Source organism: Marmota marmota, unplaced genomic scaffold, assembly GCF_001458135.2.
Source record: "Marmota marmota marmota unplaced genomic scaffold, marMar, whole genome shotgun sequence".
Lineage (NCBI taxonomy): Eukaryota > Metazoa > Chordata > Mammalia > Rodentia > Sciuridae > Marmota > Marmota marmota.
In genome coordinates, this window is record NW_026000164.1 from 12,505,298 (window position 1) to 12,520,835 (window position 15,538).

Here is a 15,538-nt window from a genome sequence, read left to right on the forward strand (position 1 = left end):
CTCCTGACAAAACCACCTTTCCTCCCCTCTGTTCACCCTCCACTGGGAGAGTTCACAAGGACACGCGGTGTCTGCCCTCCACGGCAAGTGATGTGGCTGCATTTGCTGACAGAGTGGTGACCCTACCAGCTTCTTCAGAAATAAGTTATTTCAGCCACCTGGAGAGAAGTAGAGGTTCTGAGTGCAGAGACGTGATCATAGCTGTCCATGGCAAGGACTTGTCCGTCTGTCCATCCGTCCGTCTGTCTATCCATCTGTCCATCCATCCATCCATCTGTCCGTCTGTCCATCCATCCATCCATCCATCCACTGGACAAACATGAAGAGCTAACTCTACCCTAGGATTGCAAGGAAGTATAAAGGGATCACCAAGAAGCCCATTCGCAGTGGCTGCCCCTAAGGCATTGCAAAGTGTCCAAGAGTCCCAGCTCCAGGGAGCCCAGGGCCACCCATGGGAATGGCGAGTAAGACGGGCAGGTCACGGGCAGTGGGACCAGAAGGAGACATTCCTGAAGGTCCCAGGAGATGTCGTGAAGGCAGAACAAGGGAGCTGGTAGGGAGAATGGGGGGGACCAGACAGCCTCTGGGGACATAGGAAGGAAGACTGAGAGCTGGAGAGGGCCCGCGGTGGGGGTGACGGAGGAGGGGGCATGTGGGGCAGGGTGCCTCTCACATCATCTGCCCTTGACTGAAGGGGGAGAGAGGAGCCAACCGCCTGGTTTTCAAGTGTGTTCTCTAGAAGTCCACGTCTTCAGTTTCTTGGGCACTCCCTTGGGTGTCCAGAAGAAAGCCCTGGCTAAGAGAGGAGCAAGCCCACAGGGACTCTCCGACAGCAGAGTTCATGGGGTGCCGAAGACCCTTTGGAGTGGGACTTGAGGGCTGGCCGGCGTTGGCTTATTTGGACCCCTCTCTCTTTTTCCTTCCCTTTTCAAAGTAGTAAAGGGGGGTTGGGGACGTAGCTCTGTGGCAGTGTGTAAAGCCCTGGATTTGATCCCCAGCATCAAATTAATGGATGAATGAATGAATAAAAGCAGCTGAGGCTTCAAGGTGAAAGGCTTTAGAATAATGGTGGCTGCCCTCCTCCCGCCCTCTGCGACCCACACAGTGATGGCAAAGGCCGTTCTCAGGGCTGGGACTCTCATCTCATGCTTGCGAGTCCTTGGGCTCCTCTGGAGTCAGCTTCATCAGTTTGTCCACGCAGAGCAGGATGAGGGTGAGAAACCAGAGGCTCCAGCCCACCGCAGCCACGATCCAGCCGTACTCATCCACTCCAGCATGGCAGCACCGGGCCGCCTGGGGGCAGAAGTCGACATCTGGGGGACGGGAGATGAGAATGGCAAGCTGTATCCACCCAGCTCCACCAGCTCTTTCTCTAATCTCAGGAAGAACATGAGCAACGTGAGAGCTGCCATGCACCATGCCAAGTCTTTACGATTTCCCTTTCATGTTTCTCACAGGATGACAGGCACTATTATTATTAATATCGTTATTTTGGTGCTGCAGGTCCTCCTCCAGCAGGCATGCCCTCGACCACCATTCTAGACCCCCAGCCTTGTGATGGGTACAATGACTATTTGCATTTTGTGTGAATCAATTGATATTGTAACTTGCCCAAGGTCTGAAGATGGCAGAAAGAGAACTCGAACCCAATATAGACTCCAAAGTCATATTCTTGTCACTTCATATGATTGCCTGTTACCTTCTTTATAAATGACCAGGAGTGAACCCATTTGGTCATTGAATGACGGCAGCGTAGAGGGGCCAGGCTTAAAGGAAAACTTCCTACTATTAGATGTGTTAAGGCTGGTTCTTTGTTACCGAGCTCCTGCCGCTGGAAATACTCAAGTAGAGAATGAACAGAAATAGGTAAAGGGGACCGAACCAAATGCCTGTCTTGTTCAGGTTAGCTGATTTTTATAGACTTCCCCCTCCAAACTTCTTTCAAGCATTTGAACCCAGGGCATCTTTGGCTGCCCACCAGGGACTGGGTCATTACAGCCACCTGCACCAAAGACCATAAGCCTGCATTGGGATCAAAGCCAGGACGGCTTTTAGACCTGTTCTGCGGATGGTACTAGGCAGAGCCACCCTGTGCCCAGGAAGCCTGGGAGACACTTGGTCACCTAACACCATCCAATGGGAAGCAGGAGGGCTCAAGTTTCCCTCGCAGCTCAGGGCCAGCTCTGGGATGAGGGCAGAAGCTTACTGGGGCACTGTTCCAGGGTCCCTGGACCTGGGTGGTGGGTGGTCAAGGTTGAGTTGTTGCTGCTGCTGCTGACTTCTGAAAGAAAAGACAGGACATCGTCTCAGGCAGAAGGAAACACTGTTCCCAGGTGTAGGTTTTGGAATCGTGTCACTTGGTAGTACTGTGAAAGTGTGACAGAATTTCCCGTGCAGGTACACTGAAGCTTTATGAAGCTAACTCCCTGCTGTAGACTGAACTGTGTCCCTCCCAAATTCATATGTTCTTGTCCTCATGCCCAACATGACTGTACTCAGAGACAGGGCCTTTAAGGAAGTAATTAAGGTTAAAGGGGTCATATGGGTGGGTCCTGTGCCAGCGTGACTAGTGTCCTCATGAGAAGAGGAAGAGACTCCAACTATGCATGTGCACGGAGGAAGGCTATGTGAGGTCACAGGGAGAAGGAGGTCATCTGCAACCACAAGAGGCCAAATTGCTGATACCTTGATCTTGGCCATCTAGCCTCCAGAACAATGAGAAAATGAATTCCTGTTGTTCAAGCCCCCCAGTCTGGACTTTTCATTTTGGCAGCCAGCCAGCCAGCGAGGAATCCACTTCCCTTTTCCTATCACTTTATCTTCATTTTTCATTGCCCTTCAGTGACCAAAGGCCTGCTATATAAATAGCTTGCCACACTCTATTTTTAGCTGTGCAAATAGATGTAGCTATAAAAGGGCCTTTCCAGTCTATATTGAAACAATCACGGAACAATCTAGAATGTCTTCGCACAACGACTTCAATTCCTTTCAAAACCCTGACAAGTCAACATTGAAATCTGACCTTGATTCTTTATTCCTGATGATGGTGAAGTTGTTACACGGGCATGTGGTGAGGAACAAAAATTAAACAGTCGTGTAAGTCAGTCCAGGGTTTGGGATTTTGTGTCCATCAGCAGTGAGTATTGTGAAAGTGTTACAGAATTCCCAGTGTAGGTGTCTGTATGCGACAAAGCTAACTCCCTGTTGTCAACTGAATTGTGTCTCCTACAAACTCATTGCCAGATATGCAGTGCTTAAATTTGTTGTTCAACTTATAAGCAAAGAATAATAAAACAAAAAAAAGAAAGAAAGAAAAAGAAAAAAGAACTTAAGCAGGAATTCTAAAAGAGCCGCTTTTGCTTTTGTCTCAAGGAAGCTGGAAGTTTAACCCTTTCCCATCTGGACAGAAGAGAATACACACTGGGTTTGGGGGATGGAGATGAATGTAAGCATGTTGAGAAGACAAGCCACTGCCATGTTCCTTCACAACTGAGAATGAAAGACAGGTGGCCCACATTGTCTGATACAGTGGCCCCTGGCCACTTGTGGTTATTTAAACTTATTAAAATTAGCTGAAGTTAAAAAAGCCAGCTTCCCCGTCACATTAGCCATGTTTTGGATGTTCAATCACCACATGTGACTGGTGGGCGCCATATTGGAAGCAAAATGCAGTAATGGAACATTTCCACCATCCAAGAAAGATCTATTATCACTAATGCTAATTTAGGTAGATCAAACCCAGACATTGATTTTGGAGAACTTTCTGGAAATTATATTGCTATTCAATCTGCATTGTTGGGAATGTAAAAAATCACATCAAACCAAAACAAAAATGTTTGAAAACTCTCAACACTCCACTGACTGTGGGTCAGCATGTCCTTCAGGTGCCTGTTGTCATAGAGTTAGGAAGAAGGCTGTTTAGCCAAAGCCATGAAATTGCTGCCCAGACTGACTTTATGCCACCAATCCCTAAGCAACTCCTGGGTCCTGCTTAAGGGATGGTAAATTACCTTGATGAAATCTGATTGTTACTGTAAATTATTTACAACTAAATGGCTCAGGGCTTGGTCTTTGTTTTGGAGACATTTATTCCTCAACATTTGAATTTTAACTCCCTTCGCCCTGACTTTCCTCTCCCCTCTAAACCTAGAGTAGTGATATTCCTGCCTAGAGTAAGTGAGTGGGGGAAAATGTAGTTAACTGCCAGTATTAGGTTATGAATTACACATAAAAATGTTTTTTAGTTATAGATGGACACAATATCTTTATTTTGTTTATTTGTTTTTATGTGGTGCTGAGGATCAAACCCAGGGCCTCACATGTCTGAGGCAGGTGCTCCATCACTGAACCACAACCCCAGCCCATGAATTACCACTTTTATATATAGAAAATTATTTCACAACAGCAGTTTTATATGGTTCAAACAGAGTAGCTCAGCTAAAAATTCCTAAGTACCTGAATATCACCCTCCTCCCTTATGAGCAGAACAGCCAGGGGCTTGCCCCATTTGGGAAGAAGAACAGCTCAGTGGAGTTACATTTTTTATTATTATTATTATTATTATTATTATTATTATTATTATTATTATTATTATTTTAGTACCAGGAATCAGCTCCAGGGGTGCTCTACCACTGAGCTATGTTTGTCTGAAGGAGAATTTTTTTTTTTTTTTTGGTACCAGGGATTGAACCCAGGGGCGCTTAACCCCTGAGCCAGATCCCCAGCCCTTTTTATGTTTTATTTGGGGACAGAGTCTCTTTAAGTTGTTTAGGGCCTCACTAAGTTGCTGAGGCTAACCTCAAACCTGTAATCCTCCTGCCTCTGCCTCGTGGTCATCAACTTTTTTTTTTTTTTTTAACCCACAACGTGAGCAAGGAACTGTGAGGGTAAAGCAGAGAAAAATTAAATAGCCATGTTTGAGGAGGGTGGAAGTTGGGAAATAAGACAAACTTGTTAACCATATTTGCTAACAATCATTGTGTGTGCAATTACCATTTTTTTTTTTTTTTTGGTACCAGGGATTGAACCCAGGAGCTCTCAACCACTGAGCTACATCTCCCCCTTCTTTAAAATTTTGAGACAGGGTCTCACTAAGTTGCTCAGCGCCTCTGTCAGTGGCTGAGTCTGGCTCTGAATTTAAGATCTTCCTGCCTCAGCTTCCCGAGCAGCTGGGATTACAGGCGTGTTACCACCACGCCCGGCTTATTGTACGTTCTTTAAAAGCAGCCATCTCATTTGCTTCTCACAAACAACCCTGTAACTCAGCTGTTTTCACTGTCATGTTCTAAACAGGAAACAGGCTCCGGGAAGAGAAGCAATTTGCTCAAGGTCACACAGCTAGTAAGTTGGGGAAACTAGGGTGGAAGGGAGACTCGGTGGGTTTGGGCAGCCACAAAGAGGCCGTGGCCACAAGAGATGCTAAGATGGGAGAGGTGCAGACTTGATGGGGCTTGGCTTTGAGACCGGGAGAGTCTCTGGGTGCAGGGCAGACAGGGAACTTAGACAAGATCAAAGCTGGAGGCAGCAAAAGTTAAGTCAGGTTCCCCTGCCCCCAGGTGCAGGTCCCCTGGGAGAGTGAGAGGTGGGGCTTAGCCCAGAGCCACAGGTACCCTGGTTAGGCAGGAGAGGGGTGGGCAGTGACTGGCAGTGACTGGCAGCTTCCAGGCTTTGGGAAAGTGGCAGAGGAAGTACAGTGGCCAGGAAGGACAGGGCTTCAGTAAGGAATGGTGAGAGCCGAATGTGAGGGAAGACTGCCAATCACAACCGCCCGGGGGGGTGGGGGAGCTGGGGGGAGCTGAGCAAGAGGAGCCACCAGGAAACCAGCAACCAAATTTATCACTGAAGACCAATTTGGTCCCCTGATAGGTAAGATTCTGACAAATTCTGTGTGTGTGAGAGAGAGAGGAAGAGTGCCCACAGAGGTGGCTGCTCCTGTCCCAGCCCAGGAGTTAAGTATTTGATCTTGGTCTTAGGCAAACCCAAGACACCCCACCCCACACCCACCCTTAACCCCCTGCCTACTCCTTCTCTGTGAAAAAGTCCTTTTCCCTCTTTGCTTCCTGCAGGACCAACCCTGGCCAAGGAATTCTCGCCCTCCCCCTTCCTCTGTGAGGCCAAGAATAAAGCTCACAGTTCTACCTGCCCAGCAAGTCGAGTGGAAGGAGGCAAAGCCCAGGCAGAGGAGCAGGGCGGCCCGCGGGGCAGAGGTGAGGTGCTGCGCGTTGTGGAGGGAAGCATCTCCGTGGGCCATGTCTGCAGAGTGCCGGGTGCTGCAGGAGCTGGCAAGCTTCTGCTCTGTGTTTGGGGGAAAAGGGACGGACGGGGTGGAGCCAAGGAAACCTGGCCTGTCACACCTGCTCTCACCTCTCTAGAAAGGAAACCAAACTATGTTGGCTGGGGGAGCAGAGGAGGGGCAGTGCATGTCCTTCTTCCTTGACATGAAATTTGTCCCCACTGAGAAAAAAGGGAGGACTGGAGGGGAGATGAGTGTATTTCTTGGAGGGGAGTTTGCTGCCTCTTCCGCTTGCAGGAGTAGCGTGGACTTCCTATCCCAGTCTCGTATTTACTGAGCACCTACTATGTGCTCTGTGCTTTGCTCAGGTCTATGGATACTTGCCCTCAAAATGCTTAAATGACAGACACACATCACTGAAATACAGGGCAGCATTTCAGGAATGAGTTGGTTAGAACAAAGTACTTTGAGTCTCAGCATAAAGAGGCTGTATCTGCGGATGGGATATTTCTTGAAGAAAATGACATCCGAATTGGGCCTTGAAGAATGGATAGAATTTTGAGAGGTGGCGAGGGGAGGAGGGCATTGTGGGTGGGAGTGACAGGTGAGCAAAGGCTCAAAGGTAGGATAGTGCTCAGGGACTCAGCGTGACCATGGCACAGGTAGGTGTAGGTGAGCTGAGGAGAGGGAGCTGGGCGGATGGAGAGCAGGAGGCTGAGCTTCTATTTGCAGGGCTGGGGGCTGCAGCGAAGTGAAGATTTTGCACTGAGTAGTGACGTGGAGGGAGTTCTGCCTTCAGCCCAAAGCATGTACAGTGGTCTCCCCTTAAGCATGGAGGATATGTCTCAAGACCCCCTGTGGACGCCTGAAACCCCGGGTGGCACTGAACTCCCTCTGTATAAGGTAAAGTTCGATTTATAAATTACAATAATAATAAAAAAAAACAGCAATTATAACAAAATGCTGTACTGAGAGTAATGTAAAACTTAGGAATTGTTATTTCTGGAATTTTCCATTCAATATTTTAGACTGAAATTGATTGTGGGTACCTGGAAACCACAGATGGGTGGGGATCACTACTGTGCATTGAACACTCACCCTGTGTGTGAAAGCCATCCGCCTAGTTACCTGAGACTCACAGCTGACGGGGACATGGTCCCTGCCCTGGAGGAGGGCACTGTCCAGCAGCGAGAACAAGCAGGGAAGAAAGAATTTTGATGCAAGATGGCAAGACTCAAACATGGGAATCTCCCAGTTATGGGACTATAAAAGAGGGAGGAGCACCTGAGAGGTGCAGGGAAGGGGTCACTGAGGAAGTGACATTTGGACTATGTGTGCAGATGCATCCAGAAAGAGTCCAATGTTTGTAAGGATCTGCCTGGGATCTAATTCTAGCCCTGTGTCTTATTGACCTGGTGGCCCTAGGCAAGTTATTTAATGCATCCAAGTCTCAGTTTCCTTATCTGAAAAGGAACAGGACAACAGCACCTATCTTGGGGTTTGTTGAATGACTGAATGAAGCAGTTCACGTCAAGCACTTAGCTCAGGTTGAGCAGATTCTAATTACTTAGGAACCTTAACCACCATTTTAATAGAAGGATCATCATTGAAAATACCAGAGAAATGGGAGGAAGGCAGTTTTAGGGAATAATAATGTCATTTATACATCGAGTTATTCACCTTGATCCTCCAAGGACTTAATGAAGCGTACCTGCAATTAATCTAGCTAGATAAAATTAAGATCAATGAGAAGAAACGAGGCAAGGAGAGATTTAGGCTAGAAAGTAGAAAATAGGTCCACGAGCAAGTTCAGAGCACGGAAGGCCACATGTGTTTCCTGAGCTTCTGGTAGGCAGCATGAAGAGGGTCACAGGGTTGCACAGGTGATTCATGGACTCAAGATGAAAACCACAGCGACAGCTCTCGTTACCGCCCCATAAAAAAAATCCCAGGACGTGTTTGATGTGAGCAGAGCGTGTCCCTCCAAAAAGATGAGAGCCAGGGATTTTAAATGAATGACCCTGCTGTGGGCTGTGGTGGAGGTGGTTTGAATAGCAGCTGTGACCTGAGCTGACAGCATCCTACCAGATCCTAGCCAGGGATACTTCTCTGCCCGCAGAGGAGATGAAGGGGAAGGATAACGTGCATCTCCTCCTTTCTTTTCGTTATTGCTATTTGATTTGAGACTTTGAGATTAGCTGTTTGCAGAACAATTAAAAGACAAACATTGTCTTTATCAACAGATGAAAGTACTTGAACTTGACCCCATGATAACTCACTAATTCCCCAAGAGAGCCTCAAGGTGACTCTTTCACAAACATCTCCAGTATCATCTGTTTTCAACAGGTCCGCAGCTGAGAACTCCCTGAGCAGTTACTCTGTCAGTGAGCCTCTCATGCATTTTGCACTGGTTTACTTTGGAGGGTGGACCAGGAAGTTGTGTTGCTCAAAGCTAGACATTCTACGGGAACATTCTCAAGATTTTTTTTTTTTTTTTAATGCTTGAGATTGGCATTGGGTTACACATACTTAAAAAAAAAAAAATAGAAGTCCAGGCTAATAATATCTGTGACCAGGCTCCGTGGTGCAAGTTGGAGTGGGGTAGCTGAGAGGGTGGGGTTCCAGGGCCTTCACTGTCCCCAGTGTCATCTGTGGTTCCTGATGAAGGCAAGGACAGAGTGTTTCCTGTTAAAAGACTGAAAACAGCCTGTAGCCTGCAATGGCCAAAGTCTATGAAGGATCTTCCACGCCGAAGACACTTCCCTTGTGGTTCCCATAGGCCCCTCTACCACCTGTCCATCTCTGGCCTTGAACTTGGGGCATTCGTCTTCATTTAATTCAAAATCCATTCAGAGGAGGATCGAGGCCCCAAACACAACTCTGCCTCTTCCTTCTGATCCCAGGTGGGGTTGATGGTTCTCCCCTTGTGGCTTTGTCAGATGTGTTTTCACAAAATAACGTCAGGCTCTGGATGCCGCGAGCTGAAGCATCAGACCTGGACTGTGGGGCCCTGAGCGTGTGGAGTTTAACCTCAGTCACTGCCACCCAGGGATGGGTGTAGAATTTGGAGAGAATGAGGGATGCCTGTGTAAGAAAAATAGAGAACTCCGGAGTCCCACCTTCAGATCCTGCCACAGTGTTGATAAAAGCAACCAGGAGGCCTGGAGCCCACCATTTGGAACTGTGTTTGGACAGATCTAGGGCAATTCATTCAACTTGCTTTCCATAATGGCAATGGGAGGCGGCCCAGATCGAGGAAGGGATTACCCAAAAGGAGGGAGCCTCCTGAGGTTGAGGCTGTCTTCCTCCTGGGCTACAGATCTCATCCCTGCCCCCCTTCTCAGAAGTGTGTCTTACTTTACACACATGAGGGGCTCTTCTAGTTCTCCCTGCCTGTGTGTGGTGCTGGGGACCACTGCCTGTACCCCAGCCTAGCTTAACTGCGTTGCCTTCTGCAAACATACTCCAGTGATTTCTTGTTTTGCTACTTAAGACCCACACTGGGAGCTATGGTGCACCTCTGTAATCCCACTGACTCCGGGGGCTGAGGCAGGGGGACCACAAGTTCAAGGCCAGCTTCAGTTACATGGTGAGGCCCTAAGTAACTTAGTGAGACAATTTCTCAAAATAAATAAAATGGACTCCTTGTGTAGTGAGCAGTACTAAGGAAAAAAAAGGGGGGGGGCTGTCACTGAAGTGCACACAAATACAGAATGGTGACACCTTCCTGGTGAATTGAACCTTCCATAAAACATCACCGTGTAATACCCCAGGTTACCTCAAGTAGCGCTTTCAACTTTCCTAAATCCTTGTGGAGTTTCAGCTGTGTATCTTATAAAAAATGTACATAGTGTTGGATTTAAAAAAAAATCTTTATTTATGTGGTGCTGAGGATTGAACCCAGTGTCTCGTGCATGTGAGGCAAGTGCTCCACCACTGAGCTGCAACCCAGCCCCTATGGTGTTGGATTTTTAAAACCCCGTCTGATGATTTTTATGGATACTCGATCTATTTATATTGAATCTATTTACTGACACATTTAGCTTTAAATCAACTTACCAGAGGCTTTCCAGCATTCCCATCTGTCTTATGCTCCTTTTTCTTTTTGGGGGGGTAGAGGTACAGTGGATTGAACTTGGAGGCACTCAACCACTGAGGCACATCTCCAGCCATTTTATTTTTTATTTTGAGACAGGATCTCATTACATTGTTTCAGGCCTTGCTAAATTGCTGAGGCTGGCTCTGAATTTGAGATCCTCCTGTGCCACTAGGATTATAGGTGTGCACCTCTGCGCCTGGCTCCTTTTTCCTTTTTTCTCACTATTTTTGGATTCTGTTTCTTGTTTTTTCATTTTTTTAGAGGCTACAACATACATCCTTGACATCAAATATATTTTGAATAAATTTCTTCATCTTCATCTAATATATTAATTGAAGACCTGGAACTTAATTCTGTTTTCTCACTCCTGGTTTTTAGTCTTTCTTACCACATCCGTTCAACAGCTGCTCCTCAATTTCTGGATGGGTTATGTCCTATTAAACCATGTAAGTCGAGAATACCATAATTTGAAAATCGATTTTACCCTAACCTACAGAACTTCCTAGCTTAGGGACACAGTACACTGTGGAGTGTCCATCACTTCTCCTCTTGGCCTGGATCCCTGACGTCCAGCTCTCCAGGAGTGTCCTACGGCATAGGGTATAGTCCAGGAAGAGATGAGCACGCACCCTCCCAAGATGGTTTCTACCGAATGCACAGTGCTTATGTGCCATCATAAAGTTAAAAACATGCCACACCTCATATGTCACCATTTATATACATAGTTACCATTAAGTCATCATTGTTCCTTTATAAATGAAGGTTTATTTAGATCTATCCACATACTTACCAATTTATCGTTCTCAATTCTTTTCCATGTGACTGGTCTTTCAACTTACGGCGACCCTTCTCTATGAAGAATAGCTTTTCGTATTCCCCCATAGAGTGTCCAGTGCTCTCAGTTTTTGCTTATCTGCATGTCTTTATTTTTCCTTCACTCTTAAAAAAATTTTCATTGGGTCTAGAAATGAAGGTTGGCAGAAATATTCTTCTAGTGCTTTAAAGATGTCATTCTAATTTGTGTGTGTGTGTGTGTGTGTTACTGGGGACTGGACCCAGGTGGGCTCTACCATTGAGCTACATCCCTCGCCCTTTGTATTTTTTGATACAAGGTCTTGTGAAATTGTTTAGGACCTTGATAATTTGCTGAGGCTGGCCTGCAACTTGCAATCCTCCTGCCTCCGCCTCCCAAGTCAGTGGGATTCCAGGTGGGTGCCACGGTGCCCAGCCACCATTCTGTTTCTTTCTATCCACATTGTTTCTGTTGAGAACTGTTGGCCCGATTGGTGCAGACTTGTAGGTAACTCGTTTCTTTTTCTTCTTTGGTCATCTTTAACATTTTTGTTTTGGCTTTGGTTTTCAGTAGTTTTACTCTTAACATGCTCAGATATAAATTTCTTTTTATTTGTCCCACTGGGGTTTGTAGGCAATTGAATATGGAGCTTGATGTCTTTCAGAAGTTTTGAAAGGTTCTCAGCCATCAAATTCTACTCCTGTCTCCTTCTCGTCTCTCCTTTGGTGACTCCAGTTATACACAGAACTTTTGCCTGTACCCTCTAATTCTTACTTTTCCACTTTTTTGTTTTCTTGTGCTTTATTTTGTATATTTTTTCTCCTATCTATCTTTATAATCTCTTGTCATCTGTATCAAATCCACCTTTGTAACTACCCATTGGATTCTTTTTTTTAATATACCTTTATTTTATTTATTTATTTTTATATGGTGCTGAGGATCGAACCCAGGGCCTCGCATGGGCAAGGGGAGTGCTCTATTCCTGAGCCACACCTCCAGCCTCCCACTGGATTCTTAATTCCAATTATTCTTAATTTCAGAACTTCCATTTTATTTTTTAAAAATATATGTTTGTTATCTACAAAGATATTTGGTTTATATTTTTCATCTTCGCAAACAGAGTGAATACAATTATTTTAAAATCTGGTCTAATAACTTCAACATCTGCCACCTTCTCCCTCATTGGTGTTTCTATTGTCTATTATTTCTGCTGGTTTTTAATCATGTAGTTATGTTTTCTTGGGAACCTGGTTATTTTTTTTTTTTGTTGTGCTCAAAATTGTAACTGCATGCAATTGTTCATAGTACTAACTTGAAATTTAAGGTGATCTGATCTTCCTGTAGAAATAATTTATTGTAGTTGTTCTTTAATCAGATGCTTGGGGGCAACCCAAATCTGCCATCATGTCAATCCAGTCTCAGCAATTATGATGATTTATAGCTAAGTGATAGGCTTTGTAGGCCTCAATTTATTTTGGTGACCTTTCATCCTATGGTGTAGCCCTTTAGAGCTTCTTTACCCAAGGAAGTTATCAGAGATGAGACCAAAAATGTGCACCCAAGGTTCTCCATTTCAACATTATAGTGTTTATAAAAATGAAAGCTTAGACCCGGGTGCAATGGTGCATTCCTGCAAGCCCAGCTACTCTAGAAACTGAAGCAGGAGAATCATAAGTTCAAGGCCAGCCTGGGCAACTTACCAAGACCCAGTCTCAAAATAAAAAGATGAAAAGAGCTGGGATGTGGCTCAGTGGTAGAGTCCTTGCCTAGTATTTGTGAGGCTCTGGGTTCAATCCCTGTACCACAAAAAGAAAACACACCTAGGAGCAGCTTATAATGGGTTGAAAGATGGTTATTAAACACAACATATCTGTGGTGAAGGCGTAGCTTAGCATGGGCAGGGTCCTGGGTTCCATCCCCATCACCACAAAGGGAAAAAAATCAAGAATAACACTGAATTATTGGGAAAACACAAACTGTATTATACAAGGCATTAAAAATATTTGTCTACGTATCCAGTATAATTTCATTTTTGTAACACAAAAAAATGTTTGGAAAACATCCTATCAAAATGTGATGCTACAATTTTGGGTGATTTTTATTTTCTCCTTTTCACTTTTATTTTGTCTTTCAAATTTTCTATAGTAAATGTTTAATACTTTTGTAATGAAGGAATAAAATTAAGTTAGTACATTTTTTTAATGTACTAACTTAATTTTATAAGTTAGTTATAACTTAATTTTATAAGTTAGTTTATAAGATAGTTTCCTAGAAGCCCCTCCCCAGCTCTGTAAATCTCAGGATGAAGATCCTGACCCCCTTTTGTGTTCTGGGTTCTGTGGCGAGGAGATGGTGCTAATCAGTGGACTTTGATTTTGGTGATGAAGTTTGGTGATGGTATGACTAACCTGAAAAACATTTCAAATTGTGTTTTAATAAAGCAACAATGTAAAAGAAAAAGAGAGAGAGAGAGAAAAAAAAAAAAGATTGTTTCCCAGGAGAGCCATACAGCCACCTTGGACAGGTAGATGGCACTCGTTAGTGTCTGTTTCATTGTCTGGGAGTTGCAGATGGTGCAGAAATCCGCTTGCCAACAGTCTCTGCTCTTGGGGTGCTAAAGGTCTACCACAGAAGGCGCAGGAGCATACAGGAATGTTCAGGATGTAAAGATGAGACACAAAGCCAAAGGCAACCGGAGAATGGCAGTCAGATCTTGATGTTGGAAAGGAACCTCAGAGGATGTCTGGCTTAATCCTTAACCTGGCAAGAATGCCCTAGAAAGAGAGGGATCTGCTAGAGTTTGGGATGGCTGCATCTGACCGGTCCTGCCTCTGCAGGTTGTTACTTGGACTGCTGCTCAAGTGCCTCAGGTGACTGGTTTCTCACTGATTTTTAAGGAAGCCAGCCAGTTCCTGTAGGGGACAGTTTTAATTGCTGGAAAAGTTAGTGAGTTACTAGCATCAGACGGGCAAGGGCATTTTAAGGTGAAGTTCACAGACCACTCGAGGAAGGTCTCTTCTGTGATTGGCAGTTTCGGGCTCCCGACAAGTACCATTTGGGCAAACTGTTCTGTTGGCCCAGCAGTGCTTGTGGTCAGATTCATTTTTTGTTTAGTAAACAGAGATGTGTGTTCTCAAAGAGTAACTTTGAGCTAAGGTTTTGGGGAAATAAGGTCCATGTTTATGATAAACACTCAGCCAGTTTTCTTTTTCAGTTTTGTCCACATGAAACTAAAGGAGACCAGACAGCCATTCAAGATTGCCGGCCTATCTTCCCGGCACTTGGCTTCTTTCCTACGGCGTCCTTCTGGCCTCTGACTTTCCTTTGCTCTCTGGTTCTCTTTCCCCCATCTTCTTGTCCAGACTGTGCACAGGCCCCAGGGGACACAGAAAAACCTGAGTTGGGGATCCTGGATTCCAGTTTCCACTTTGCCACTTTCTGTGTGACCATTGAGAAGTCCCATAACCTTGGCCATGGGACTACCCATGAGATATGGTGGGGACTCTCTGGGTTGGGGGAAGTCCCAAAGGGGAAAACCCAGGGGAGTGGTGCCTTCAATCGTTTTTTTTTTGCGGGGGGCGGGGGGTAACCAGGGATTAAACTCAGGGGCGCTTGGCCACTGAGCCATATCCCCAGCCCTATTTTGTATTATTTAGAGACAGGGTCTCCCTGAGTTGCTTAGCTTTTGCTGAGGCTTTGAACTTGTGATCCTCCGGCCTCGGTCTCTCTGGGATTACAGGCATGTGGCACTGTGCCTGGCCTCCAATCATTTTTGAGAAGACCTTTGTCTAGGGTCCTCAGAACTCACTGGAGGTGATAAGAGATCCCCAGAGGGCCTTTGTTCTGTGTGGCACCTGACAGCAGAGGGTGGTAGGGACAGCAATGAAATGAAAAGACCCCGAGAGTCAGGACTTTTATGTTCTGCTTCCGGCTGTGCCACCAGTTAGCTGTAGGATCTCATGTAAATATGTCACCTAGCTGGGGTTCTGTTCATCTCTAACCTAGAAGAGTTGGATTCGATGTTCTCTAAGTTCTCTTCCAGCGGTACAATTTTCTACTCAATGCAGGACTTTTTTCATAGCTTTATTGAGGTAAAATTGAAGTATAATAAAATGCACATATTTGAAGTATGCAATTTGATCAGTTTTGACATGCATGCAACCAGTACAATCAATATAAAAAAGCACTTCCATTACTTTTTAAAAATTTGAAATCCTACAGACTGTGTTTCCTGCATGATTTATGTCATTAGAAACCAATCACCTTAAGACATATAGAACTCCACCCCCACATGTCAACTATTTCAAAATTAAGTGGCACACTTATGGGCTGGGGATATAGCTCAGTTGGTAGAGTGCTTGCCTTGCATGCACAAGGCCCCGAGTTCTAATCCCCAGCACCCCCCCCACACACA

The 15,538-nt window shown here is 45.4% G+C and overlaps 2 protein-coding genes across 6 annotated transcripts in view; one reads left to right on the plus strand and one right to left on the minus strand.

The window, feature by feature from the left end:
- Positions 1 to 1,041: 1,041 nt before the first annotated feature.
- Tmem213 (transmembrane protein 213) lies at positions 1,042 to 6,315 on the minus strand. Its single transcript, XM_015493787.2, has 3 exons — positions 6,139 to 6,315; positions 2,207 to 2,281; positions 1,042 to 1,313 (listed from the first exon to the last, which is right to left on the minus strand). The coding sequence occupies exons 1-3, from the start codon at positions 6,248 to 6,250 to the stop codon at positions 1,144 to 1,146; spliced, it is 357 nt and encodes a 118-aa protein (XP_015349273.1). The 5' UTR covers positions 6,251 to 6,315; the 3' UTR covers positions 1,042 to 1,143.
- Atp6v0a4 (ATPase H+ transporting V0 subunit a4) overlaps positions 6,070 to 15,538 on the plus strand; it is a 68,011-nt gene continuing 58,542 nt past the window's right edge. Inside the window, exons 1-2 of one of the 5 annotated variants that reach the window (XM_048786859.1) lie at positions 6,101 to 6,206; positions 13,689 to 13,994. The gene's annotated coding sequence lies outside the window, so the exon portion shown is untranslated. Of the gene's footprint in view, positions 6,207 to 6,987; positions 7,136 to 13,688; positions 13,995 to 15,538 lie in introns of those variants that run through there. The other 4 variants (XM_048786862.1, XM_048786860.1, XM_015493788.2 and 1 more) reach the window with 4 other exon arrangements.

What these genes read in the sequence shown, in the direction of transcription:
- Tmem213 (XM_015493787.2), bottom strand. Translation starts at nt 6,250, where the DNA reads ATGGCCCACGGAGATGCTTCCCTCCACAACGCGCAGCACCTCACCTCT. An exon ending in CCACTCGACTTGCTGGGCAG is followed by an intron (nt 2,282 to 6,138) that starts GTAGAACTGTGA and finishes CTTTTCTTTCAG; the next exon opens with AAGTCAGCAGCAGCAGCAAC. An exon ending in GACCCTGGAACAGTGCCCCA is followed by an intron (nt 1,314 to 2,206) that starts GTAAGCTTCTGC and finishes CCCGTCCCCCAG; the next exon opens with ATGTCGACTTCTGCCCCCAG.